At 38.2% G+C, this 27,058-nt stretch overlaps 3 protein-coding genes across 4 annotated transcripts; 1 reads left to right on the top strand and 2 right to left on the bottom strand.

Annotated features, from left to right (window-relative positions):
* Positions 1-455: 455 nt before the first annotated feature.
* Positions 456-10,307, bottom strand: zgc:123010 (uncharacterized protein LOC641500 homolog). The gene is made up of 16 exons (XM_024297795.2): positions 10,101-10,307; positions 6,101-6,183; positions 5,933-6,013; positions 5,808-5,864; positions 5,544-5,741; positions 5,314-5,427; positions 5,101-5,146; positions 4,853-4,943; positions 4,640-4,781; positions 4,463-4,567; positions 4,276-4,369; positions 4,103-4,136; positions 3,940-4,017; positions 3,750-3,852; positions 3,552-3,670; positions 456-2,060 (listed from the first exon to the last, which is right to left on the bottom strand). Exons 1-16 carry the CDS (start codon positions 10,156-10,158, stop codon positions 1,925-1,927), a joined length of 1,539 nt encoding a protein of 512 aa, XP_024153563.1. The 5' UTR covers positions 10,159-10,307; the 3' UTR covers positions 456-1,924.
* A 1,289-nt stretch (positions 10,308-11,596) lies between these two features.
* Positions 11,597-19,910, bottom strand: pyroxd2 (pyridine nucleotide-disulphide oxidoreductase domain 2). Of its 2 annotated transcripts, XM_024296504.2 has the most exons (16): positions 18,156-19,910; positions 17,796-17,815; positions 17,616-17,709; positions 17,321-17,394; positions 17,090-17,245; positions 16,846-16,999; positions 16,698-16,759; positions 16,527-16,624; positions 16,311-16,452; positions 15,840-15,974; positions 15,529-15,601; positions 13,567-13,720; positions 13,054-13,205; positions 12,855-12,961; positions 12,416-12,536; positions 11,597-12,249 (listed from the first exon to the last, which is right to left on the bottom strand). In XM_024296504.2, the coding sequence occupies exons 1-16, from the start codon at positions 18,283-18,285 to the stop codon at positions 12,179-12,181; spliced, it is 1,743 nt and encodes a 580-aa protein (XP_024152272.1). In that variant the 5' UTR covers positions 18,286-19,910; the 3' UTR covers positions 11,597-12,178. The 2 variants fall into 2 exon arrangements, 1 of the variants encoding a protein (XP_024152272.1); XR_004949243.1 differs by lacking the exon at positions 11,597-12,249 and having other exon boundaries at positions 12,502-12,536; positions 13,054-13,170.
* A 2,048-nt stretch (positions 19,911-21,958) lies between these two features.
* slc25a28 (solute carrier family 25 member 28) lies at positions 21,959-27,055 on the top strand. The gene is made up of 4 exons (XM_024297699.2): positions 21,959-22,489; positions 24,760-24,988; positions 25,433-25,489; positions 25,801-27,055. Exons 1-4 carry the CDS (start codon positions 22,145-22,147, stop codon positions 26,331-26,333), a joined length of 1,164 nt encoding a protein of 387 aa, XP_024153467.1. The 5' UTR covers positions 21,959-22,144; the 3' UTR covers positions 26,334-27,055.
* Positions 27,056-27,058: the final 3 nt, after the last annotated feature.

A 27,058-nucleotide genomic window follows, 5' to 3' on the forward strand; every position in this document is an offset into this window, starting at 1 on the left:
ATGATGCAGTGATTTGGATTTGTTAGCATTTAAATAAAAATAATAGTTCTTATAAATGAAATGAAGCATTTTGCAAGAGGCAGCAGGTCTCAGTTCCTGTTTTTAAAATGTCCTTTCTGGCATATGGTTGCTTTTCCCACACAGTTTCAGAGCTGCTGTCACCCTCCGTCCTCCAGCGTGGTTACAGATCCCGTCGCGTTTCATGTTGGCCACATAAGTGTCTCTTACAAATGATGAGTTTCCATACTCCTCCTTCAGCTGCAGAGGCTGATTTTATATTCTGTCGGGGATCTAAAGATCAAAAAAATACTATAGGAAACTTAAAAAAAAGGATGTGCAAAGCATCTGGTGACATGGTTTACCATAAACCTCCTTGGTTGAACTCTGCCACCTTGTGGTCGTCAGGAAAACAGCATTTTCAATGCTTAGTGTAAGCATAACTCATGATGACATACTGGTTGTTCAGATATATTTATTAAATATAAAACACCTTTATTTGCAGTGCACCAATTATAATAAAAATATTTAGGAGATTATTTAACAAGATTGCAGTGTTGTTGTAATTAAAGTGTACATACAAATTTGGATTACATTTTACTGAAGGAGTTCAGGAGACGAAAACAGTTACATATGAAAGTCCGAAAGTGAACTGCACAAAAGTTACACAAGTTGTGGGTCTGCAAATTTAAATGTAATGTGAACCGCATTTAACAGAAGCAAATAAACAAGAGGTGAACGAGTGCTCTAGACAAACAAGTGAAGTCATGAAATGGGAATAAAAGCTCAGTTTCAACCACAAGACAGAAAATGAGAAGAAAAGCAGAAGTTTTAGCATGTGACAATAGGCCTCTTTTAAAGTTTGTCTGGTAATGCCAAAGTGTGTAAGTTATGGGTAAAAAAAAACTTTTTACAGCAAAAACAGTTTGATTTTATTTGCAATGTGTTAAAAATGAACTTTTGAGGAAAAAAAGCCTACATAAATAACATAAATACTCTGCATTTCATAGTGTACTAGGAACGTAGTGTGGCCTTCACTTGTAGTTGTTCTTTAGTGGGTGGTGATGAAACACGTTAGGTGGTTGGTAATGTACTATCTAGTGTCAAAGAAAAGAGGAAAAAAAAGGCCAAATTCAGAGTCCCACTAAAATACTGAAATGACTTTAAACATTAAAACGGTTTTAAAAAGATAGAGTTTGGTGAACAGGTCCGACTGAGTTTGACAGGCACGTGGTTTTTGCATAGACATCAAGAACTCGGGGGTTTACGCAGCCAGTGTTTGAAGAAAGCATACCAACGCTTATACTGTTGTGATGGCAACTAATGAAGGCTCCACCTTAAAGTGGGCAAACATCCATTCATTCTACAGTGTGGGATGAAGCACCTAAAATCCCCGACTGTAAAAAAACAGCAAATACTGAGCAGTAGTCTTTTTAAAAGCAGTAATAACTGGACTGCATTGCATAATGTTTTCAGGTGCCGTTTCTGCTACCACACCCTAAAACTATCAGAACAGCAAGTCCTCCATTTTTTTTTTACAGACACTCTTCCAAAACGATCTTTCAACACGAGGGCAGCCAATAGATTTAAAAAGTGAATATATATGTGGCTAATTCTGCAACTATTTTATGATTCTTTGGTGAATTACAGGAATATCCTCCCCTCTAAGGCACTTGTCTGGGTCTCTAGCTTATCGGCTCAAAGAAAATACAACTGCATAGAAGAAGTGGGTCTGGAAATGTCAAAAACTTCAGCTGGTTGCTTCCTAATTATTTTCTTTTAGAGCCAAGCTTTTGGCTACGATCCTTTGGATTTTCTGGCCCATTCTGTTGCAAAAAAGTACTTGCAGCCTGGAGATCCTGATCCGATAGGTACCACTTCGTTTGGCACGTCTCACTTCCCTGTGCGTCGTTCGGACCGAGCTCACTCACGGCTGCCACGGTTTCCTGTCTTTGCCTTTCTGATCGGGAATGTGTTTGTAGCGACATTTGTCTCCAAAATGACAGCCAGTGGTTCTCCAGAAGTAACATTCATCTCCGTTGACCGGACCGCGTCTTCGAGGACTGGAGAGAGAGAGAAATGGTTTGAAAAATGCACCAAAAGAAAAAGAAATTTTGAAACGTTTCCTGTGAGAATAAATTTTTCTTTTTCTTTTATGAATTGTCCATGCTAAGAAATAGTACATACACGTGTTAGAAGTAGGGTAATAAACTTTAAGTGTCATTTTAGAGCTTTCAATTGAAATACTTTGTAAAACTAGCATTTTCCTTCCCACGTATGAAGTGATTTTTGTGTCAGCATTTTGCAAACAAAAGTCACAGTTTTGAGATCAAAATTTCCTAAATTGCACACAAATATAAAGTTTTAAGAAAAAACATCATCATTTGTAAGTGAAAATGTTAAATATTTACTTTCAAACCATTTTTCTTTTGCTTTCAAAAAATATGCGTTGTGTCTCATCTTGCTTTCTTCCTATCTTTGATTTTTAATATACGTGCCACACCGAACAGCCAATCACACACAAAACGGTTCATGCTGATTGGTCTAGATTCTATCCAATCAGTGTCTAGTATTTTTTCTGAAAGCAAAAAAAAAAGTTTTAACGTTTAGAATGATTTAAGAGTTAATAGACCAATTTCACGTGACGTCAGAGAAAATGGCGACAGGACCGACAAAGTGAAAAGTTACTTCCGGCGTTCAAATTTAGAACAGCAAAGCTGACAGATGAACGCTGTTTGACATAATTTTGCGCAAATAAAATGTAATCTTACCAATTTCTGTCAGAAAAATGTACAGTAATTATTTTATGAATGTCCTGCCGAACTGTATTTTCATGTCCTCTCATAGATCGTTCACAAATCTAAATAAAAAAATTTGAGTAATCCTTCAATATTGGACGTTTTATTGAAAATATTGACCTTTCATGAGCAGATATTATTCCAACAGGTTCTATTTTGTTCTCAACAATTTAAGCCGGGAAATAACCGCATTTTCCTGGGATGTGCAAAGTCAGGGGACTATAAGGCTCAAAAACATTTTCTATTTTCTATATGTTAAACAAAGTGATTTGTTTATGCATTCTCTTGGATACTAAGTAATCAAAAACGTCAGACACCAATAATGTATTTATTTATTTTTCAGCTTTCCTTCAAAGAAACTCCAGTTTGTGCTCAGCTGCAGCTTTGCTCATCTTTACCCACTTCTTGAAATATTCCAGATTAATTGTTGCCTTAAACGTGTTTAATCATTTCAGAGCAGAAGAAATGCATCTGTAGTTTTAAGCAAAATATTAACCATGAATACAATAGATTTGCAGACTTTTAATAAAGTTTTATCCCTGCTTTTGTTTTTGCAACTTAGTGTGAATTTATGAACGGGACCACATGGCGAGGACATTTACCATGACCTGTCCAGAGACGGGGCAAACTTGGTTGCACCCATTTCCACAACAGCTCAACACAAAGTCTACCTTTCTGTACAAGAAATTGTGTTTTTTTTTTTAGTTTTTTGCAGTTGTAATAATTGTTTTTTTTTTTTATATTTGTGCTTCTTACCCCACAGCTGCCCCTGCTTGCTGTGACACAGGAACACTCTTCAGTGGAACAGGAAGGATCCTCTGCGCTCGCCGGTCCGGATAGCGCACCACTAAACGAGTGTTCTCAATACAATGACCCTGGAATTAGTAGAATATATATCCAGATTAAAAAAAATAAAATTCAACCATTTGAGAGAACAGAGAACCAAGCTCCTACATTTAGTTTTTCCATTGCTCGAGCCGCCATGTTTGCATTCCTGAAGTTGACAAAGGCACAGAATCTCTCATGCAGCACGCGGATGCTCTCGATCTCACCGTATCTACAATGTAAGAACAAACAGCTTAAATGTGTTAAAAGTATTATTTATATTAGTGTAGATGTATGAAGTGTTTTAATTAGTCTGTACATTTTAAAGAGGTCCCGAAGGTGTTTCTCTGTTAGCTCCGTGGTCACGTTTCCAACCCACAGCGACGGGCACGGGCTTCTAACGGATCAAAAACAGTGATGGAGGTTTTAAAAAAGAAGCTAGAGAATTTTACAAACCCAGTTTCGATTGGACAAACACTTACCCCGGTTGCACAATGGAGGGGTCTTGGCTCCCGGCTGCAAAGCAACAATAGCAAACCAGTGAATGACAAGAACTGAGTAATGTTTAAAATTGGATTAGAAATTAACACCTCGCCCCCACAGCTGTGCAGAAACACGCCGGGTTGTTTCATGAAACATTTACGACACCAGTCACCTTTTGCAGCATCAGAGCAAGACGCCAGAACAGCCTGCACCGTCGTGAAGCTCTCCAGCAGTCGAACACTATGCGTCTCCTCAAAACCAAGTTCCTTACGGAAAAAATGAAATAAAATAAAAACGTCAATGTGAGAAATTCAATTGACAAGTTGTTCAAAAAGTTGGGGACTATGGGGTGTGTTTACCATAAGCTGCAGAAGTTTGCAGTTAAAAAGGTCGTTTTCGGCTTCCTCGCAGTCTTCGTCCAGCTTCAGGACCTGCTCCATGGCTTTCTCTGCTTCACTGTAGTGCTGTAACGCACAAGCTGCAGTTTAACAAGGCACTTGACAGGTTTTCTTGCGACACCTGCGCCCTGCACCCACCTTCAAGCCCATAAGAGCACTGCCTTTGCGGAAATAACCTTTGGGCCAGTCTGGAGCCAGCTGGATGGATCGCTCAGCGTCTGCCAGAGCCTGAGGGTAAAGCTCCAAGCAGTAATAACAATAGGAACGGTTCCCAAAGAATCTATAGGATGCAAGAAAAGAAAATGTGAAAACTGTTTCAATAATGAATTGATGGTTTTGCTGAAAACTCACCTGTAATCCTTTGGGTCACATTTGATGGCTTCTGTAAACATACTGACTGCTTGTGCGTACTGCCCCTCCTGCACCAGTTTGATCCCTTTTTCTGCAGGACACAAAGCATTTAGACCATGAGCTCTTATGGGAGCATGCAAATATTGCTGTGTATTCTGTGACTGTGCTGCATTTTTGGAGTCAGGAATCAATAAACTACTAGAAGCTCTGATTTCTGTGTAAGTGCTGGCGACTGAGCGTGCTCTCACCCGTCAGCGAGGCGCTTTTCTTGGTCATACTGTCAGTCCCGTTTGTCTGCAAGTACAACATTTGTTTCATCCATTTTAGTCATAAAAAGCAGCAATAATGGCCGTCGTGGATCAGAGTCCACTTGTCAGACTTTGAACACGGCAGCAGTTTGGATAATAACAACAAAGTTTTTAGCTAAAAGCTCTGACCTGACGAGGTCAGCGTTCATTCACCTCTCTTTTGGCTTCATTCTCTTTGTTTTCTTTGGATTTGCGACTCGCTCCTTTGGGTTTGATATGGCTCGCAGCATGAGCAAAGAAGGCACTGCTTACATCCCATTCTGGCTCCTGCATTACACAGAAAAAAACAAACAGGGGGATTAAATCTAGTGTCTTCAGAACAGAACAAGATTTAAGCGTTTATCAAATTGTAGAAAACTTTGAGGACAGGTGAACGCTTATACCTCTTCCAAGGTCCTGGTTTTTGTTTTCTGCTGTCCTTTGTTTTCTTCAGGAGAAATGACTGTCGTCGGTATTGCTGTTGGTTTGATCTCTTTTTTCCCCTCTTTTTGCGCCGCTTGTTTCTCGTCTTCAGGAACATTGTCTGCTTCGGATTCGCTCTCGTCTAGATCCGATTCTGCGACGCCGTCCTCTTCATCGTCCTTGGGACCACATCAGGGTTAAGTTTCCCATTAGAACAGAATGTATACAACTATATATTTTATTACCTGTTCAGCACTGTCCGTTTGCTTGATTTGTTCCTGTTTTTTTCTTTTTCGCCGACGCTGAAACAGATTTTAAAAAGTTAATTTATTTATCAAATTAAACAAAAATAAAAAATAAAACTTCTCACCTTCCTCTTGGCTTTTCGTCGCTCCACTTTCCTTCTGACTTTCTCTTCCTCACTTATATCCTCCTCTCCATTTAATGCATCCTTAACAAATTAAAAGCAGTAATGCCGATTGTAATGTCACCCATACACTTGAGGTAACGGCCGGTCAGAATGACATTATCTGTTTACCTGTGACAAAGAGGCATCGTGACCCGGGTCAAGGGTTGCTGCACCGCAGTCCATCTGCTCCCCCTGCTGCTGGACAGCAGGGCCTGTGGAGGTCATTAAACACATTTCAAGTTTGTATCTTCTATTTCGCAAAATTCAATTTCCTCTTGAAAAGGCAATGAAGAATATTAGTATTCAGTTTTAATTGGTACATTTCCAATTGTAAACAAGTCAAGAGAGCTTTAGCATTTTTAATTTATACATTAAACTGCTTTACAAAAACAGAAGTTTTAGTAGGAAACAGGAAAATTACAATGCAATAAAAATCAATAAATGGGCAGCATTTTAAAGAAAACGCAGTGGAGAGGGGCAACATTTCAAAAACAAACACAGTTGGGAACATCTGAAGGTAACAGGACGTTCGTTCTGTCAGTGACCAGAACAGCAGCTTCAACAGACTTTAGGATCTACCAGCTGATTGTCTCCTGCTGGGTTTGCAAACCACAAATAGATCTCAAGTATTTGAGTCTCACAGCATTAAGTAACCCAAACTAGCAGCAGTGTTTTAAATCAATCATTTATTAGGTTTAATTAGTGATTATATTTAAGACATTTTTAATTTATTGTATATATTTGTGGATTAAAAAAGGAAAAAAAATACAGCACAAACTTAAACCAAACAGGTTTTATCATTTTAAAGTTGCCATTCAGAGTATTAATACATTTTACATTAAGGAATACTTGGGAGGACTCACATGGTGAGGGATTTGACCAAATAAATCCCTCTCTTCGGGTTTGTTTTTTGACAAAAATGACCATAAATAACATTACAGCTTTATTTAGTGATGTTGAACAAAAATGCAGTCTTAAAAACTAATGTTAAGCATATTTTTGTTGTTTAACCACAGCATGATATACTTTTGCTGAAAGTAACTTATTTTTAACTAAGAAAATGTTTTATTTTTTCCCCCATTTAAGAAATGTAAATAGTTCTAAAGCTAGTGGGTGAGGTTCAAGATTTCCTACTGGCTGCTGGAAGGGTTTGGAACAATTTTGTATCCATCTTTAGTTCTAAAATTATGACAGAACAAACATTTTGCATCTTTAATGCTGATTTCGGCGTTTTCTGGATGACACTCTGCACTGGCAGAACTTGGGACAATCCCAAAAACACGTGAAAATGATTTACTTCCCCTGAGCTAAAACATTAGCATTCCTACGTTAACTCTAGTGAAGAGTTTTCAAGAATGTCATAACATTTTTTCCAGCCGTGTTCGCTCCATTCTAGTGAGTTAGTGAGAAATGTTTGAGTCCACTTCAGTTTTCCCTTTCACACTTTGTGTGTCTCGTCTTTTTTTGGTATTTAGCATTTCAAACATTTTAAAATGCATTTTTTAACAAAAATATTTCCACATTTAGAGAATCCTTTCTGTGTGTAAAGAAAAAGATTATGCAAGATTTTAATCTTATATCAGTTCTGTTTGGATTAAAGTTGGATTTTTGTAGCACTCCATGAAGATTTTCAAATCACTTCTATACTGAAATGAGAGCCAGAATAGAGAAGAGGAGGGGTGTGGCCAGGTCTTCTGGTTCTGGCCCAAACTCTGTCGAGACGGATTTCTTTAAAAAAATAAGTGTCTGGAAAGTAGACAGAAGATAGTTCCAGCAGTCCAGCCAAAAGCATGAATCAATTACTGCAAATCTCAACGATCGCCAAGTCTCATTATTTAATTATCAGGGCCTAAATCCTTAAAAACATATTTTAGGTCAAAACCAATGGATAAAGACATGTAGATTTTTAGCATACACAACACATGCAACGTATTCACACAGTACAGTTCAAATTCTGCGTCTTTTTCCAGCTTTCATTACGTACGTCCAGAAAGCATAAACAGGAAATATTTATTTTCAAGTGTGACATTTACTGAGCCATAAAAGCACGTCTCTTGTGAAAGCCTCATACTCTGGTCTGACCACTTTCACCATCAGGAACAAGTAAAACTTTGTAAACAACACTAAACAGACAGAGTTTTTTTTTCTCGTTGTAATTCATTGGAAGCGTCAGAAATTGCCACACGTGGAACAAACTTTGGCACCGAGAACAGAAGGCCGCTCAGTCAGACCGATTCAATGAGCTGCTTTCTGGTGTTAAAAGACAAACGTTTGCTGTCTCGGGCACTACTGTTTAATTTTTTTTTTCTTTTCCCCAGAAACAGGGCTAAATATGACACGGAAAACAAACACGGCTTTGAAAGAGCAATAGATGCATGGCTGTGTACGTGAATCACAATAAACCAACCAGCTGCTGTAAATTTAGCCCCAGAGGAAGCTTCAAAATAACAAGGCAGAATAAAGCTAGGAACACACCTCACAATGAAAACACATGCATATATATATATATATATGCCATCAGGTTTCCATTTGCTCTGCACAGATTTCCAGGGAATGTCAAATCCATACTTGGGTCTGTGACTCGTGTTGTGGCTTGCGGCCCGGTGACGCACCGACGGACGAGTTAAGTGATGATTGGCTTTTCTAAACGCAAACTCTATGTACTGCAAACTGGCACAGAAGAAGATCGTAGCCCTGCATTTCCTCATATTTGTATACATATATGGTTTTGGTTTCAAGAGCTCAAACCATGTTTTAGGCAGTGGAAAAATAAGTAACACCTGCAAAATAACTTGCAACCAAGCTTGAAACATGCATGCAGGTGTGGTTGGTTTTCCACTAGTAAAAGTGTACGATAATCTCAGCTGTTCCTGCCTACTTATTTCTCAAATATTACAAAAAAGGACAGCTACAAAGCCACATTGAATACTTTTTTGCACAATAAAAACAAAGCAAAAGCTGCCTTTTTTCTTAACAAATCTTCAGAGGAAGCAAAAGAATGCAACTATTGACTATACAACTTTTGCAGCAGGAGCCTACGCTTTAATTAACCTGCATACCTATACCATAAAGACACAACGCTCATCTGTTTTTGGGTGTGTCTAAAACTTTGTAAAAGTTCACATGACATGAGGAATCTAAAGAAATGTTCGTGGGCTTGATTACATCCCATCTTGCCTTTTACACTCTGGCTTTCTGTGCATGTTGGAGTTCATTTAAAGTTTATTTTTAAGGGGTTTTGTCCCCTCTCCCTGTAACCCAGAAGCATAGACCAGCTGATTAGCTTCTGAAACAGCAAATAATTCACCAAGCATGATTTTATTGCTTTAAATTTGTGATTTTTTGCAATTTTAATAGGCCACATTTACTTCCTGCCATGAAAAAACTAAAATTTGCTTGTGTTTTTGGTTTAAATTGATGGTAAATTGAGGTATTATTGGAGACAAAGTGGTTTGACGCACATTTGCATCAAGTAAAGGTTGAGGTAAATAAAGTTGCATGTTGTCATAAACACAGTCAAATATCCTCATTAGTGTAAATGAATGGTAAAATGAAGACTTCTCGCATATCTTTAAATTCTTGGGAATGTTAAATGAGGCCTTCCAGGATGTTCAGCTGTCTCTGATGCCACTTTATCAGCTAGCCCATAAACTAACATGCTGCTGCCTGTAGCAGCAGGAAATTTACCACAGAGCGAAAACAAAGAGGAACAAACTTTACGCTTGTGACATTTAAAGGTACACATGCCCATCTCTCTTGTCAAACTTCTAACCTTTCTCAAACTCTGTTGTGACACAAACAACATAAATGAGTTTGTATTCACTTCAAACACGTTGGTAGCTCACACGCGGCAGGTAACAAATACTAAGTTTGTTGTTTTAGTAGAAATCTGTAACTACAGCTGGTTGAAATCTTTTGGGCGAACTTAAAAGGAGTACGAGAGAGGGGGGGACTAGCTAGCTAAAACTTTTATTAGTGTTAGACTACACTCGCTGTTAGCTTCAAGACTAAACAATTTCCCGAACACGTCCGAAAACTAAACTCACGCGTTAGCTACGTCCTAAAGTTTAATTGTTGTCATTTCGTTAAAAAGTTGTGGGGAGAAAAAAAAAGAAGAACGGTTTCTTACCGCTTCCCAGTCCCAAAAGTCTGCATATATCTCTGGTGAATTTCATGAGCGCAACCATTCAGCATTATCGTCCCAAATTAACTTCGAACAATTTTGAAACTATGTTTTTTTTTTCAACTGTGCGAAAAACTACTGTAACGACAGGGCGACGGGGATGAAATCTGTGGTAATCTTTGGTGGTTTAATCCACTTCCTGAGCGTCAAACTGCGACGCACGGTCCACCCCGAGGAACGTCTTAAAGGGACAGTACACCCAAAAATGTGTCTGCAGGAATATCAGAATCATTAAACTTACACGCATAAAAAAGTTTATGCTACAATTATGCACATTTTAATAACTAAACTGTTTTTATATTTGTTAATTTAATGTAATTTAATTTGTTTTATTCATATCATCCACGATGTTTTAAATAAAATAAGACTCTTATTCTTCAAACTACTCATTTTCATTCATGGAGCTGTAAAAATATAATTATATTAAAGTGCATGTTTCTGTATTTTTGAAACTTCATGAAAGGAAAAAAAACATAAACAAGAAAGATAGAAAGAAAAATAACTTGAGCAAAATATGCAAAATAGAAAATAAAGCAGGCGAAACATTTACAAAAAGGTAGTAAAAACTGCATATTGTAAAGAAGTACATATTAGTTCTTCTTTTTTAGTTGTTGCTTTGCTGCAGGACGTATTTCACACATTACTTCAGACTGTTTCTAAATGTACATTATTGAGAGCAAGTTTCCAATTCCAAACATGCCTTTTATGAAATCAGTAAAACCAGTGGAAGAAATATTTTAGTTTCAAATCTGAGATAAAACTTTGCTTAAAACTCATATATCGGAAAAATAAAAAAATCATCTTTTTCCTGTCTTAAATCTAGTTTTTAACCTGCGATTGCACCAACATACTTTGAACCCAGAGACCCGAAGCCAGCACAAAGGTTGGGATTCTTTCAAGGGTTCATTTTTTGCTATAGGTAAAATAGTTTTGAACACACAAGGAGTGAAAATTGCCTCTGTGTCATTGTTTTTACTGAGAATCTTCCTTCAATGGAGTTGCTTATTTTCACATTTCTGATCTATGTTACATAAAGACTTGAGCAGCAGCTTCTGCCTCTCTTGTGGCATTTGAAGCATTTCTATGGAAGTTTTTTCCCCCAACAGTTTCAAACTATCCTTGGCGTCAGTCAACGCATTAATTTAGCACTCTGTTTACTATTTACCAAGCATTTCCTCAAGTAACTGTGTGGTTTCTGCAACTTATTTATGCATTTTTGTATAGTTAGCCATTTTTTTTTACTTTGTTAGTTCATTTATGACTTAAGCTTCAATTAGCAGCTTCTGCAAACAGTATTGTTTGGATTAATCACAAGTAATGCGATTATTTCAGCTTGAGATTCAATTTATAGATAAATTCTCTGTGAAACTGACTGGAAAAAGTCACATTATTGCTCCGTCAATGGTCCTGTTGTTCAGTTCTTTTTGCCCTAAATCTAGAAACCTTGATTAGGAATTTGTAAATAGATTCATTCCCATTTTATGCTTTAAGTTTACTTTTCTATAAAACAGTTTTGGAAAGTTTGTGTCTTGATGAAGAGAGCTAGAACAGAATATAAAACTTCAGAAAAATTGAAGAAATACCATTTGAATACCAGACATTCTTACTGATGGAAATATTTTAGAGAAAGAAAAAAAAAGATTTCATACATACATATGCATAAAAAAATAAATAAAAACAACATTTTAAAATAGTTATGAATTTATTAAAAACTATTCCTGGTTAATACAAAATATTTTTCACATTTAAAAAAAATCTATTATTAAAAAATCCTAACACTTGTGGTAGTTAGTAAGGTTCTGTCATCAACTAAATAACAATCTTTACTAGTGGATTTTAAACTTAGATAACCTAATTATTCTTAAAAGCTGTTATGTGTCCTTTAAATATCACATATATTCATCTATCTATGTCACCTTGCAGCTCTACACTTCTGATGAAGTTAAAGCAATTCAAAGCTTGTAAAGCTTTTTAAAAATGCAGAATAGACGTTGTAGAAGGAACCACCCTCGTGCTGCTGTGTCCTAGTGGCGTTTCAGATCAGCCATGACAGTGAGTGCTGCATTCCAGCCAGGAGAACCCATCACACCACCACCTGAGAATCATTACACAAAGGAAATCCCATTCTATTTACTCAGTCACCCAACATTACCAGGTTTATCAGCAGCGAAGACGATAAGTGTGCGCTCCAAGCTCCAAAGTTCAAATTTTCAGCATAATCACCCATAAATACACTTATTACTACACTATGAAGGACCAACCTGGATGACATCCACTACCACACAGATAGAGCCCTTTAATTGGTGAGCGGTAGTTTGAGAGGGAGGGCAAAGGCCTTGCTAGATAGAGCTGGTCCAGAGACATTGAACCGTGGAAGATATTCTGTGAAAACAAAACAAAAATGTTGCATTTTTAGTGCCGTTCTATTTGAAAGAAATCTTCTCACAAAATATAAAGCAGTCAGCAAATGCAGTTCACATACAGTCAGCACAACCTAGCTGATGTGGCATCGGATTGTGAAATGGGTTGTGGTAAAAATATCAGTAACCATAGACAGCTCATAGAACAGTGACTAAACACTGAGTATGATGCAAATGACTTCCTCATCCAGTGAATAGCTGAATGTGTCAAACAAATAAGCGGCATGTCAGCATTCAAATTGTTCTCAGCGGTCTATGTTGTCTGCGGTATGTTTTGTACCCCTCCAGTGAGTCCAAAGATCCTCTCCAGATCTGGTGGCAACAGGACGTCTCTGCCCACTACTGACTTTTTGAACCCCGGGGCGTACTGTTCCACCCAATCAAACACTACAAACACAGAAAAAGCATGCATATGCACAGAATTATGAAAATACACACTTCAGAAGGTGTAATTTACATGTGTCAAATCTGCTTTTTACCAGTGTCGGCAAAAGCCTCTCGCTCTTGGCTGGTCCACTCCCTGCCCTCCACATGGTAAGGGGTGAACTGAGTGAAGAGTGACACTACATGACAGCCAGGGGGAGCCAGAGTGGGATCTAACACAGAGGGAATGGTCATTTCCAGCATAGGTCTACAGGAACAGAGGAAAATGTTGCAGAGTAAAGACGAATATATAAAATTATGTCTTAGAGTAACTTATTAGCAAGATAACTAGCTTGTCTTCACAAATGCACTGTCTGAGAAACTGAAATAGACCAAAAACTTTTAGGAACATGTATAGAAATAGGAATATAACTTATATTTTCCTATTTTACTTCATGTATTTGCAGTTCTGACAACATATTGTTAGATTTTATATGCACATTTAAGAAAAACCTACAACAGAACGTTTTAATATTAATTGATTTAGGTCTATTACTTAAAGCAGGGCAAATAACCTGAATAATTAAAAGGTTGATCTAACCTTTAGAAGGGGTATAAATATATTTTACCTTGTAGATGGGTGTCCATTTGTGGCTTCTTTATATGCAGTTTCCAGCACTTCCACACTTTCACAGTTCAGATGGATGGAGCATTGATGGTGGGGTCCAGGTTTACCATCCGGGGTGGGACATGCTAAGAAGTTTGGTAGTTTGTCCACTGCCACTGTAAAAAATAAGATAATAAGTCATTCAGAAAATGAAAATTGTAGGATTATAGAATTATCTACAAAGATTTTTTTTTCGCATTTTTGATGATTATAGCTACCAAAACCCCAAATTCTGTGATTCCAAAAATTAGAACATCATAGTGTCACATTCTAGTCAGCAAATTAGCTTAAAAAAAACTGCAAACTTTTACTGAGTCTTTAAACGGTCTGTCAGTCTGGGTCAGTTAGTTACGTAATCATGAGGAAGACTGCTGACTTGAGAGATGTCCAGAAGAGTCATCAACACCATTGACAAGGAGGGCAAAAATAGAGTGCTGCACCCAAACACAGAAAACTGAAGGTAAAAGAAAAAAACTGATAGACTCACCAGTTCATAAAAAATCAAATCAATCATTTGATTTGAGTCAGTGCATCAAGATTCACCACACAGACAATCATAAACTTTATTTATATAACACCTTTCAAGATAAAAATCCCAACGTGTTTCCCAGTAAAACACAAAGTAAAAACACAGAAAATAAAAACAGAATCATGAAAACGTAATTTTAAAAAGGACCTTTATTTTTTAACCGAGTTCTCTTAACAGCCAGCTGACCCAGGTCACATGATCTCATGGACCTGCTGGGAGTGTATGGCTGCACACTAAAACATGTGAAGATTTTGAATCTTCCAGACAAGGAGAAATAAAAACATGGAAAAAACATCTCCATCTCAGATTGCGACACAATTTGACTCAGTTTGGCAATGATTTTAAAGGATAAAAGCAAGAACGAATAAGTAACCCAACATGAGAGTCACGAGATAAAACTGGGTCTAGAGTTACACCGAGGTTCCTTACAGAGGGCTTGACAAAGGAGAAAAGTGGACCAATCCTCTGGACTGTGGGGGAGACATTTGTCAGGAGCACAGACGAGGACCTCAGTTTTAACTTCATTTAATTGGAGAAAGTCATCATTCATCCAACTCTTGACCAAATCCAGACATCCGTGTAAAATCTGTACTTTAAAAACATCCTGAGGTTCAAAAGGCACATAAAGCTGAATGTCATCAGCATAAAAATGTTAAGAAATATCGTTAAAAGAGATTAAAATATGCTGTAAAGGCAGCATATATAAAATGAAGAATAGAGGTCTCAAAACAGAGCCTTGTGGCACACCAGAAGTGCAGAGGAGGACTTAAACTTAGAAGATACGACAGAAAATGATCCACCAGTCAGATATGTGGTAAACCAGACAAACATGAGTTTTGAAATTTTAATGTCAGTTTGTTGCTGAACCAGAGGATATACCAGAGAAATATTTTCTAGTCTGAGGAGAAAGGAGAACTGGACAGGAACTACTTTCAGATAGAAGTCCATTTTGAAGAAGCACAGAAGATTAAAGATTAAAGTTCTTCAGTCAGTTATTATTTGTTGTGGCGATTCTGATTTGATTTTGAGTACACCCATTTTTTTCACATCGATAAATTAGATTTGGCGTTCCACCATTAAAATAAAGAAAAAAAAAAAACTAAACATGTTTTCTGAAGGTGAGCATAGAAACGGTGGGGGACTATTTCTTTCAAAATGGAAAGTAACAACATAAAAGTAGCATTTCCCTGATCTGTAATGTACTGAAGGGCACAATAATGCACAATAAACTGCATTTTTCTAAAGGTGTAGAAACTTAAATCTAAAATACAAACCAAGAAAAGCATCAAAAAGTATGTAGCAACTACTTTTCATAAAGTGTAACACATGCTTTGTTAAAGACAGGTTTCACACATGTGTGTATAAAAAGCTGCATAGATTAACCAACAGACTCACCATTTATCTTTGTGACAGGCGAGGTGTAGTCAATCTGATCTACCGCTCTGATAAACTCGGATGAAAGGGCAGCCTGCAGTGGAAACACAGATCATTAAAAAATAGATCATAGATTTAAAAACAGGAATATTTGAATTTAGCTTTTTCCCATTTACTGCCTCTTTAAACCCAAAGCTAATGAAATTAAAAAAGGTCATGGAATCAAACTTCTTAGAATCAAATCAGCTAGCATCTTTGCCTTGCTTGGTTTGTGTCAATTTGATTTACTCTTTTTTTTTCAAAGTTTTTAAATAAAAATTAAAAAAACTTACCTGAGGTGTGAGGTTCCTAAAGGTAACATATGGGGTTGCATTTGACAAAACAACTTTACTATTTATCTCTGTGCCATCCTTTAATGCAACTCCCTTTGCAGATCCATCTGAAGCAACAAGAATCTGCTCCACATCCTGCCAAAAACACGTTAAAAACAGAGTTCGCACAGTTTACGTCAGTAGGACTTCTTTTCAAACATTCCTGCACACTTTATAAATCACATGAGCAGATTTACTCAGAAATCCCCACAAGTGATGCAGTTATAAAGGAAACAATTAAAATGTTGTGATATACTTGCAGGAAAAAGTAGTAGTAATAGAAAAAGTTGAAAGGCAAAATCTGTAACTATTAAAAATGAGGAATCTTGAGAAAAATGCCACATGGTATCTCACTGTTTTCACTGGAGTAAGTCTCTAAAAGATGTTCGCAACAAGGATGCTAACATTTGAAATCATACATTAAAGTTTTACCTTCTCAGTGAAAATATCAACTCCATAGGATCGAGCGGCTCTAGCCATCGCCTGAGACACGCCTCCCATGCCTCCCTCCACGTAGCCCCATGCGCCCTTCTCCTTCTCCAGCTCTCCCATCACATGATGTAAGAGCACATACCTGGGAGGCCAACAAATTAGTGGCAGAGTAGAAAGAAATCTGCTTTTTTTATGAGTACTTTGAGAATTTCTCACCCGCTACCAGGATTACTGGGACTGGTCATTGCTCCAATCACACCATCAGTAGCCAGAGTTGCCTTCAGGGGCTCCGATTCGAACCAACGAGAGAGAATCTTTGAGGCACAACTTAAATTAGGCATTTTAAACACAAAAAATATGTTTTTTTGTAAACAATAAATGACAAACCTTCATAATGGGTGCAGTTATAATCTCATAAAAATCAGGAACATTCCTTCCAAGTTTTAAACCTTTAAATAACACACAAACACAAAAATATTAAAGGTTAAAATGTAACCTAAAAAAATGTTTTTAAAGTGCATTTCTATGAACACACCACATTTCAGAACTGGCATTAGAGTCTTAGCTGCAGACAGCCTTTTCTTCAGGGATCCAGTCATTACACCTGGAATATCTACAGGTGGACTGTCCAGCAGAGGGTGGATAGCTCCTGCTAGCTTCTCAAGATGTGCAGTGAATTCTGGGTAAGCCTGAAAAGAATGTGGATGGGGAAAGATCACAAGAAGGTGAATTTAAAGCCTTTTCATCATTTCAAAAGCACTGTTTGACGATTAAAACACCTTTGCGTCCTTTTGGGAAAACTTGGCAATCTCCCTCTGGTTGCTGGCCAGATCTGAGCCCAGGGTGAGGGACCGTGGTGGGGCACCTCTCACCCCGTCTTCCAACATAGGGGTGAACGCATGAGGGTCTCTCATGTACACCTTAAGTCCATGTTTCTAAACATTTAAAGAATACCAAGAGAATAAAAATAGAGTCACTTTAGGCAATCACCCTAAACCGGATGTGGTTACCTTGAGCTCCAGGTCTCTAATTATGTGAGGTCGCAACAAACTGAGCAGGTAGGAGCACCTGGAGAAGTGGAATCCTGCATACAGATGTGTTATCACTCAGAGGAACATCATAAAATGTAAGCCACACAGGGACTTTGACTGTCATTCATGTCGAAAAGTGTAACAAACCATGCAGAAAATGTGCCAACATCATGGAAAAAAATTAACAGATGCTTGGAAATTTGTTGCACATTTTTTTTTACATTTTATCTAAAATAAATTATTGTTTAATTGGAAGCTGTCCGATCCATCATACCAGGGAAGATCTCCTCTGTGACAGCTGCTCCTCCAAGCACATGTCTGCGCTCCAACACAGCTGTCTTCACCCCTCCCTTCTGAAGAAACGCAGCCTGCACACACAATCACACATCTGTATCCTACTTTCACAGTGATGGACATGCTGTACAGTAAGAGTTGGAAAAGTGCTTGAACTCACTGCCACGAGTCCATTGTGTCCTGGAAAAATAAATAATAAACCCAAAAACCATCAGTTTGAATTGTGTGTTTTCATTGAAACAATAAAAAAGTGTATTTGCTGCGCGTCAAAGTTATTTAATAACAAAGTTCAAGCAGTTCAGAGTTGCGTAATGGCAAGTTGCAGTGATTTGAATTAAATCTTTCAACATAACCACTTTCTATAGATATTTAAACGGTTTTCTGTAAATTAAAGAGACCAAGTTTCTCGATGTTCATCAGCAAACGTGTTGCAGCTTCTTCTAAAAGTGGCGCGTTCAGCTGCACAGCGGTAGTACTGCTGCTGTGTCTTCCCCCCCTCAATGCATTCCACGGATCTCACCTCCTCCGACGACCAGCGCGTCATAACGAGATTTTGGCGCGGCGTGGATCGCTCTGCATCCAGTCAGTGTTCCCAAAAGAGACACAGATCTGTGTCCTCGATCGATGCGCGCCGCTGCAGCTGCAGCCATGTCGACGGTCTGACGCGCTGAAACGCTACAGTCCCGCCTCCTTACTATGGAGCTCCATGCAGGAGCAGTATGGCTAAAAAGATCACATCCCCATATAGATTTTTAAAAATGATTTAGACTTTTTGGGGGTTATAAAAATTAATTGGGAGCAAAATAAAACAAAAAGAGAACATATATTACATTAATCCTATTTTGTCTGGTTTTACGCATAGACAAAAGGTTTATAAACTATCAGAAGATAAAATGTTTTCTCAGATGTTTGCTCCAAAGTTTTTTTTTTCCTTATCAGTAAAAGTAGAAAATGAGACACAAATAAGTTCAATCTGTCATTCTCCTTTGGACCACAGGAGGGCGAAATTGACCTTCTGACACTGAGAAACCAAAGCTCTGATTCCAAGAGCGGATACATGAGCAGAGGGGGGTAGAGCCCCACTAAATGTTCTGACTTCTCCCCCAAATGTGATGACCTGCAATAATCCAAGAGAAAAAAAATACCCAAAGAAAAACACAAAAATTGAAAGAAAAAAAATTGTATCCACATGGACCAGGAATGGGAATGTGTGGATCACAGAAAGAAGGCCCCAAGCTGAAATGATCAAAGAATGAAAGGAATTTGAAAAGTTTAGTAACTGAAGGAAGTATAATTAAAATGGCATGGAAAAAATAAAATGGAACCTGCATTCGAATTCCAAATTAAAGAAATTAGATGCCCACAAATAAAAGAAAAACACATAACATCTACTTATGGACGCAAAAATAACTATACAAAGTGAACGAGATAAAATATATGACTTGGGAAAGGAATTGGATAAAAATCTACCATCTACATCTAGAAAATGACTGGAAAAGTAGACTACAAATATTTATATGATGTATATTATTCTTTACTCAATGTTTTTTATTTTTTGCTTGTCCAGGTTTGAGTTCTATCAAGGTATAAGGACCCGTCTTAAGAGCTTTAAGATGAGCTCTTAAGGCGAAATGGTTTCCTAGTGTTGCTGTTGAAGATGTCATGTTGACCTAGTGGTTCATCTTCCATGCAATAATGAGTTAAGAGGCCATACATCAATTGCGTGGACGGATAAACAGAGATCCATAGAGCAGACTGCCTCAGAGTGGGAGCTCGTTGGCTGGGATAACAGGAATAGAGGGTGATGATTGGAGCAAAAACAACTAAACACAGCAGAACATTAGCAAATTATCTTCTCATCTTGCCTTTATAATGTGGATTTTTAACTATGTTCTGCTTAGACAGTGTAAAACAACTCCTGGGGTTTGTATAGATTGTGCACTCTCTTGGTAGGGAGAATGAAATGGGGTTTTATGATGATCTAGAGTTTCCTTCGAGACTTAAAATTCCTTTCTCCCTTGGCGTATTAGAGTAGCATTACTTTCAGGGAAGAGGAATGATCCTAATAAGCCGTCTGCTTGGTTTTCCTTAAAGGAGTGTCTGCGGAAAACAGCCAATCAACCATAACAAGATCATAGAATACAGACTGGAGATTTTGTTCTTGTAAGCAGAAATTAACACTTCATTCCCCTTTGTCGGCAGAAATTCAACACTGCAGCCCTTGAAGGCCCTTCCAGGCAATAAAACAGAAAATTCAATTAAGCTCTAACAGCTCCGGACCAAGATGCAATTAACCCTTTTTCTGATGAAATAACAGCAAAGATGTTAGGTCCTGTAACACACTTTTTAAAATCAAAAATTACAGTTGAGGCCCACAAAAATGGTTGTTATGCTTAGTGATAATTCAAAAATCAACTTTATTGCTAAACTTTTGTTAAAAAAATACAATTGATGTTTACCTTTTGTTGTTACCATTTTATTTTGCAGTTACTCACACATTTTTCCATTTAAATTGACTGGTTGTGAACTGGCGCCTTTGTCAATAAGACTTCTCATAGACTGAGCACCAGTCTGACTCAAGCAGGTCCAATCTATAAAAGAACATTTACCTTGTTGAAATGTTTCCATACTTACCCAGCGTCTTTTGACAGAAGGCTCACAAAAGTCTGATGTAAGATTTTAATAACCCCACATCAGATTTGCTGTAATGTCAAAAAGATTAGTTGTTTTTTTAAACACTGATTTGAATCAAAAATGTTTCTAGACCTGATCCTAAACTTTTAACATTGAGTTTTAAGTTCCTTCTGATTTAAGTTTGTATCTCAAATCCTAGAGGGAGACTTCCAATTTCAATACAACAAAATGTGTAATTGGGTTTATTTATTTTTTCATTAAATGGCATTCTCAGAGAATTGTTATTTGGTATGCTTCATCGTGCAAAGGTTGGCTTGCATGACGAGTATTTACTGAATATTATGCATTCATTTTAACAAAAATAGATTTGCATTGTTTAAGTAGAAGTTTGTGTCCTCTGCAATTAAGATAATTCATCAGGAAGTTAAATAAAGTTGCATTTGAGAAGAAATTAATGCTGGAGATTGCTTGAAAAAAAAAAAAAAGCTCCATCTCGCATTTTGGAGTGGGAGAGATTCCTGGTGGATCGTCTGTGCTCTTGTTCTTGGCCGTGGACTGCGCCTCTGGCTCGTCTTGGCTGTGGACCTCAACCCCACCCGTCCCTCAGTACTATCTTATTGAACTCTTTTTAAATACATAGCTGTAGAGTTCTATTAGCTAATTATTCATTCATAGTCCTGGTAAATCGCCGTCCTGGGAGGGGATTTCCTCTTCATTTTTTTTCTGGAATCATTATTTTTAGGAGTTTTTCCTTACCGAGAAGAAGGGTCTAAGGGCAGGGATAACCAGTTTAATTTAGTCGGTTTAGTTTAATTTATTTTAGCAATTGGCTATTGTTTAGATTTTATGATTGACTTTCTGCTTCTGTACAATTACAGATACAACGCCCATTTTTTGTGACATTGGGCTATATAAATAAAATTTAATTGAATGTTTGCTTTAATTTGCTCTGTGTAAGAAACACTGGAAGGATGGCAAAAATAATAAACTAATCTTGCTCCCGTCCCCCATCCCTCAAACTGAATGCTTTTATACTTAGATTAGGTGAATGTTAAAGATCATTGTAAGATATGCTAAAAATGTTAAAAGAAAATATAATTAAGAAATGATTGCTTTGGTGTTTATACATTCTGTTTTTCCGTTGTGAATGAACTTTTCTGCATACACTGAGTCAGGGGTTAGGCTCTTATAATATTGAGAAGACGCATTCTGTCTGTAGATTCTTTTTCATAGGTGGATTCCATAGATGGAGGTAAAGTATGTTGAAAAACACCTGTCAACTGGACTCTGAACCAACTTCTTGGTTATAGTAGATGTTTCCGCTCTTCTCCAAGGAGATTTCCTAATTTTAAAATACACTGGTAACAGGAATACTTAAAATGTATTTAAAATATATTTCAGAATTTAAAAAGAGTTTAAACTTGTTCAATAATAAAACTAAATCAAGTCCAGTTTTGTGTTTTTCCCCCTATTTATTCTATTATTTATTTATTTCAAAATTGTCTGTTGATATTATGTAATGGAAATAACTTTTCTTTAAGAAAAAAGTTAAAATTAAACTAAAAGGTATTTCATTTTTAAGTTCAAAATCATGTGCTCCTTAAATGATTGACAGGAGTATTATCTATTAGCGTGGGGAGGATGTGTCGATTTTAACCAATGAACGGTCAGTTCTGGATGGTGGGCGGGTCTTATAGACGGGGTTTGTCCGTTACGGCCTCCACGGGCGCCGGCTGGAAGAAGATGGGCGGGGGTGTTCTGTTCCAGCGGGGACGATTCTGAACAAGCCCAGGGGATGTAAAACTCAAGGCCTGAAAACAACAACAAGACAGCGTGTCCGCGAACGAAAGACCTTCACAGACTATCTTGCTCCTCATGGAAGCAGATGCTTTCGTGAGGAAACGTCGGATGACAACGGAGACCACGGGCGGGGATCCCGGTGTTGCAGGAGCCTCTGCCGGGGCTGAAGTTCGATGGCTGGGGGGCAGGTTCTGGGGAGTTTCGGAAAGTATCGTGGGGAGTTTGACACCTCGGATCGGCGGGGAAACAGAACTGCAGAATGTCGGTTGTACCTGTAGTTTTCAAGATGCACAAGCAGAGGACTTTGAGCCGGACTATGAGGCTCTGCCACGGGGAGCTTCCACTAGCACCCACATGTTGGCTGGAGCTGTGGCCGGAATCATGGAACACTGTGTCATGTTTCCCATCGACTGCGTGAAGGTAGCATAGCCCGCTAATCAATCAACTAGGAGGCACCTTAACTTATTGCTGAATATTTCACTTTATGCGCATTTTTATGTATTATGATTGCATTTCTAATGTAGCTTATTAGCTCTTAGCTAACTCAAACACGCTGCATTGACGGCTGTGAGGACAAGGTCAGTCAGCACGCTAACATTCCGCAGCCTTAGCTAAGCATTTAGCATGATTCTGTAGCTCAACGTGTATTATTTTAGTCCAAGATTGAGTTTCATAACAACATTTAATTATAGAGTGAGTTAGTTGAGCACATGCGTTTAAATATAAGTTCGGGAGTACAACTGTACTATCGAAACTTAAGAGGAAATTAGAGGATTAGGGGTTACGCAATTTTATACTTTTAGTTTGCTTAGCATACGGTGGCCCATGAGGGGCGAAATACTTTAAAAGAGTTATTTTATTTTAACACACCAACTAAATATTACAAAGAAAAAAGTAACAAAAATCAACCATTTGTATTTAAAACATAAAATTGAAAGCATTTTAGATTAAAGAGAAAGCATAGCACCCTGTAAATATGTAAAAGCACAGACGTGTTACAACACGAGAACTTATTGTGAAAGGGCCGTAAAAACAGGGCGAGTTCATCTGGAAGGTACATAAGACTACTACATGAGGCCCTTATCAAGTTAGACATATCGATTTCTATTGATATATATATATTATTAAAGATACTAAGTCAATTTGTCTTTTATTTCCAATAAAAAGTAATTTTGATTTAAATTACACAGCATTTGGGAACACTTTGTTCCCAGATATCAAGACAAAAAAACTTTATAAACTAAACTAACAAGTTTGGGCAAATTCACAATTGTTTGTGTTTATCTAAAAGTTAAAATACACACATTAATACTAAATCTCTTGTTACGATTTTTCCAGCTTTCATGAGAAGCTTTTCTTGTAAATTCTGCAAAATATTTAGTTTAAATTTAGATTTTTAAAAAGTTATGATGTTACACACAATGTATTCCCTCCCCTTTTCATCAAAATACACAGATACATATCAAAGTATAATTTTAAAATCCTACAATATTCATGTCAGACTCGAAGCTAATTACATGTAACAAAATTCACCCCCTTGTTTGATCTAAATTTACTTTTACCTTTGAAAACAGAAACAGGAATGTTTACTGAGCCCATAACCTACAGTGGAATTGCTCCAAGTGGGGCACAGGAAGTCAAGGACATGTTAAAAGCAAAAATCAATGGTTTAAACTTCTAAACTTGAACATTCCCAAATAGAAAGGTCAGTTGGGTGTTTTTTGAGAACATGTTTTTTTGATTCAGATGAAGATTTTTGTAAGGGTCACAAGCCAGTTTTTAAACAAGTTTTTTTTTTGTATTAAGCATTCATTGACAAAAAATACATTTTCAATTATTTTTATCTGTAAAGCTTAAAATTTGTCTTTGAAAGCAGTAACATTTTGGGGTTAAAACTTATTTTTCTATTGAAAATCATTCTTGAAAAGACCGTTTTTAACCTATTTATTTTTAAAATATATTTTTTAAATGTATGATTGTTTTTTTTTTAATATTTTAAAGGTTAAAACACAGATTATCTGTTAAGTTGTACCAAAAAAAAAAGCCCCAAGCTTTAATACAATGAATGATGTTGGCCTCATTGAGTTGTTTTCATGCAAACTGTTGTCTCATTCTTTTGTGTTTACTATGCGATGTGTCTTATAAGACAGAGCGCAAGGTCATTGCTTTTTTAGTTATGCTGACGTGGGTTAGATAACTACGGCGGACCTACAGCTACAGTATGATGGCCCTCCAAGCATGCATACATTATGTACGGCCATAAATGGAAGAGCAGCAGAACAGACGCTGGAGTTCTGCTGCTGTAATAAAAAGTGATATGAGGCCTGTTTGTGCCTTTGCGGTGCACAGTGACGTTCTGACATTCACGGTTTGCTGTGCTGTCGGAACCTCGGGTAGATCCAATAATATTAATGTGTGTAAAGGCCAACAGGGAGGGGCGTTCAGGGTCATGAGTAAAAAGAGGATTAAAGGAAGTCGGCTTATGTCCCCTTTGACCCTGAAGCTTGTAACTGCACATTTCCTTCTATTCAGTCATTCATGTACACCGACATGAACCCCACCCAGAGTCACACACCTCATTTCCTCACCCATGTTCTTAAGATGCAGCTTGTTTACAATCTCTTTTTGGATTAAAATGTCTTAGAAATCAAAACAGATTTTATTAAAATTGTGTTTTTGTTTTTTTCCAGACTCGAATGCAGAGTCTGCAGCCAGACCCGGCAGCTCGGTACCGGAACGTGATGGATGCCCTCCGCCGAATAGTGGCCACAGAAGGAGTGTGGCGCCCGTTGAGAGGCCTGAACGCCACGGCGATCGGGGCCGGACCTGCACACGCCCTTTATTTTGCCAGCTATGAGAAGCTCAAAAAGACTTTGAGTGATGTCATTCATCCAGGGGCTAACAGCCATGTGGCTAATGGTACCACATAACGCGCACATACACAGAATCCGCCATCAATGTTCAGATCGTCATAAATGTGAGATCACGGCTAAAAGGTCCAAGGCTAGTTTGAAAAAAAAACTCCAGTTCAGCTCAAGTGCTGATTCAGCTAAAGAAACTGGCAGTCATTATGATCAGCATAATAGCATCTAAATCAGTTTTCAGTCTTCTATCCTATTGTCCAACTTTTGCTTCATCATTGCTGCTTTTTCCTTCTTTGTTTTCCAGTTTAGAAGGAGGCCGGGTAAGTCCTCTTTTCATCGCATGATGATTTGGGGTTGGAGTCCAAAAATGTCATAAGACTTGTGTCCACTAGATGGCTCTCTATTATTAAGTTTTGGCTTTAATCTGGTCGGCGGTGATCTCATTTCTGTGTTCTGAATCTGCTCTCCATGGTAGTAACTGTTGCTGTGTTTGTTTCAGGAGCAGCTGGGTGCGTGGCCACGCTGCTTCACGATGCCGCCATGAACCCGGCAGAAGGTGAGGGGGGGTCATTTTAACGTTTAAGCTTAATTGGATGTAGAATAAAGATGTATTGTCCTCCACTGAAAAAAAGGAGAAAGTTGCAGGTGCCAAGCTTGGTTGAACTGTCCACACTGCCTTTGCTTTTCACAGCTGTCTCTATCCCACCTGTCCAAACACATCAGTAGAAGGACGTTGGTCTTAGTGGTCTTGTGCAGCTGTCTTAGCAGCCTTTGCTTCTAAAAGATGATTGTGTAAAATCCTAATCACTTGTTTCTTTTTCATGTTTTCCTCACTGGTGGATCCTGGGAACAAACCTGCCTTTCCAGTTGTGAAGCAGCGCATGCAGATGTATAACTCCCCGTACCGCGGCGTGTTGGACTGTGTACGCGCCGTTTGGCAGAAAGAGGGCCCCGCCGCATTCTACCGCAGCTACACCACGCAGCTCACCATGAACGTGCCCTTCCAGGCTCTCCACTTCATGACCTACGAGCACCTGCAGGAGCTGCTGAACCCCCACAGACAGTACAACCCCTCGTCCCACATGCTCTCCGGAGCTTTAGCCGGGGCCATCGCGGCGGCTGCCACCACGCCGCTGGACGTCTGCAAGACCCTGCTGAACACGCAGGAGTCGCAGGCTCTCAGCTCCTCCAGCCACGGAGCCCACAGACACATCTCAGGCCTGGCCCACGCCTTCCGGACAGTTTACAGGCTGGGCGGCCTGCGGGGCTTCTTCAAGGGAGTTCAAGCCAGAATCATCTACCAGATGCCCTCCACCGCCATCAGCTGGTCGGTCTACGAGTTCTTCAAGTACGGACTCACCAAGCGTCAACACAAGAAGAGGAAAACACACGGAGGCTGAGAAAAAGTTGTCTCACTGGGTTTAAACTCCTCTAATAATGTTCTTCTGGGCTGTGAGGAGGAATTAATGCGCACATAGAACCTCTGCAAGTCAGCAGATAAGACCTCTCCACGGCAGTTTGAGTAGTTCTGTCTGAGACGCAGTTTCAAGAGTAGTTCTAACTTCAGTTCATCTCTTGTAGGAGAAAAACATGTTTGCAAATGTATCCACAAAAACAGCCTGCAGGGGGCAGTGTTGTGGTGTAACTTTTGCAGCATCTGCTACTTGTTGATTACCATTTCACACATAAAAAAGATCATTGGCATTTGTTTTTCCAGCTGTGAAGTTTTTCAACCAAAGCTCAGTTGATGAAAATTAAACAGTCTCAATCTGTATGATTTAATATTAATGTCCTGAACATTAAGGTATGAGTGAAACTGGATGTGAAATCCACTGGTGCATATTTATTTTTCCCTCTTTATCTGAGGATAAAATACCAACTTTTACCAATTAAATTGGGCAATATAAATATATATAATTTAGGGCAATACAGTTTATTTTTTCACTGTCATTTTGCAGTCTGACAGAGCAGATAATTGCAGCTTTCTCTGCAAATGTGCACATGTACTTACATATCATAAACATGCTGGTTTATTTGAAATGTCCATGTTTCATTCTGACACTGAATTGCACTCTTTGAATAAAGTCTCTGCAGGAGGACTCTACTCGCTGCTTAAACGAAACAA

This window comes from Oryzias melastigma, linkage group LG15 (assembly GCF_002922805.2).
Source record: "Oryzias melastigma strain HK-1 linkage group LG15, ASM292280v2, whole genome shotgun sequence".
In the NCBI taxonomy this organism is placed as follows: domain Eukaryota; kingdom Metazoa; phylum Chordata; class Actinopteri; order Beloniformes; family Adrianichthyidae; genus Oryzias; species Oryzias melastigma.

Excerpts from the sequence above, each read along its gene's own strand:
- zgc:123010 (XM_024297795.2), bottom strand. The coding sequence starts at position 10,158 with ATGGTTGCGCTCATGAAATTCACCAGAGATATATGCAGACTTTTGGGA. Across the intron at positions 4,944-5,100 it reads GAAAAGCGCCTCGCTGACGG|AAAAAGGGATCAAACTGGTG; the intron begins GTGAGAGCACGC and ends TGTGTCCTGCAG. Across the intron at positions 3,671-3,749 it reads GAGCAATGGAAAAACTAAAT|GGTCATTGTATTGAGAACAC; the intron begins GTAGGAGCTTGG and ends TACTAATTCCAG.
- pyroxd2 (XM_024296504.2), bottom strand. The coding sequence starts at position 18,285 with ATGGCTGCAGCTGCAGCGGCGCGCATCGATCGAGGACACAGATCTGTG. Across the intron at positions 16,760-16,845 it reads AATGCCAGTTCTGAAATGTG|GTTTAAAACTTGGAAGGAAT; the intron begins GTGTGTTCATAG and ends TGTTATTTAAAG. Across the intron at positions 12,962-13,053 it reads AGAGGCTTTTGCCGACACTG|TGTTTGATTGGGTGGAACAG; the intron begins GTAAAAAGCAGA and ends CTGTGTTTGTAG.
- slc25a28 (XM_024297699.2), top strand. The coding sequence starts at position 22,145 with ATGGAAGCAGATGCTTTCGTGAGGAAACGTCGGATGACAACGGAGACC. Across the intron at positions 22,490-24,759 it reads TTCCCATCGACTGCGTGAAG|ACTCGAATGCAGAGTCTGCA; the intron begins GTAGCATAGCCC and ends GTTTTTTTCCAG. Across the intron at positions 25,490-25,800 it reads CGCCATGAACCCGGCAGAAG|TTGTGAAGCAGCGCATGCAG; the intron begins GTGAGGGGGGGT and ends CTGCCTTTCCAG.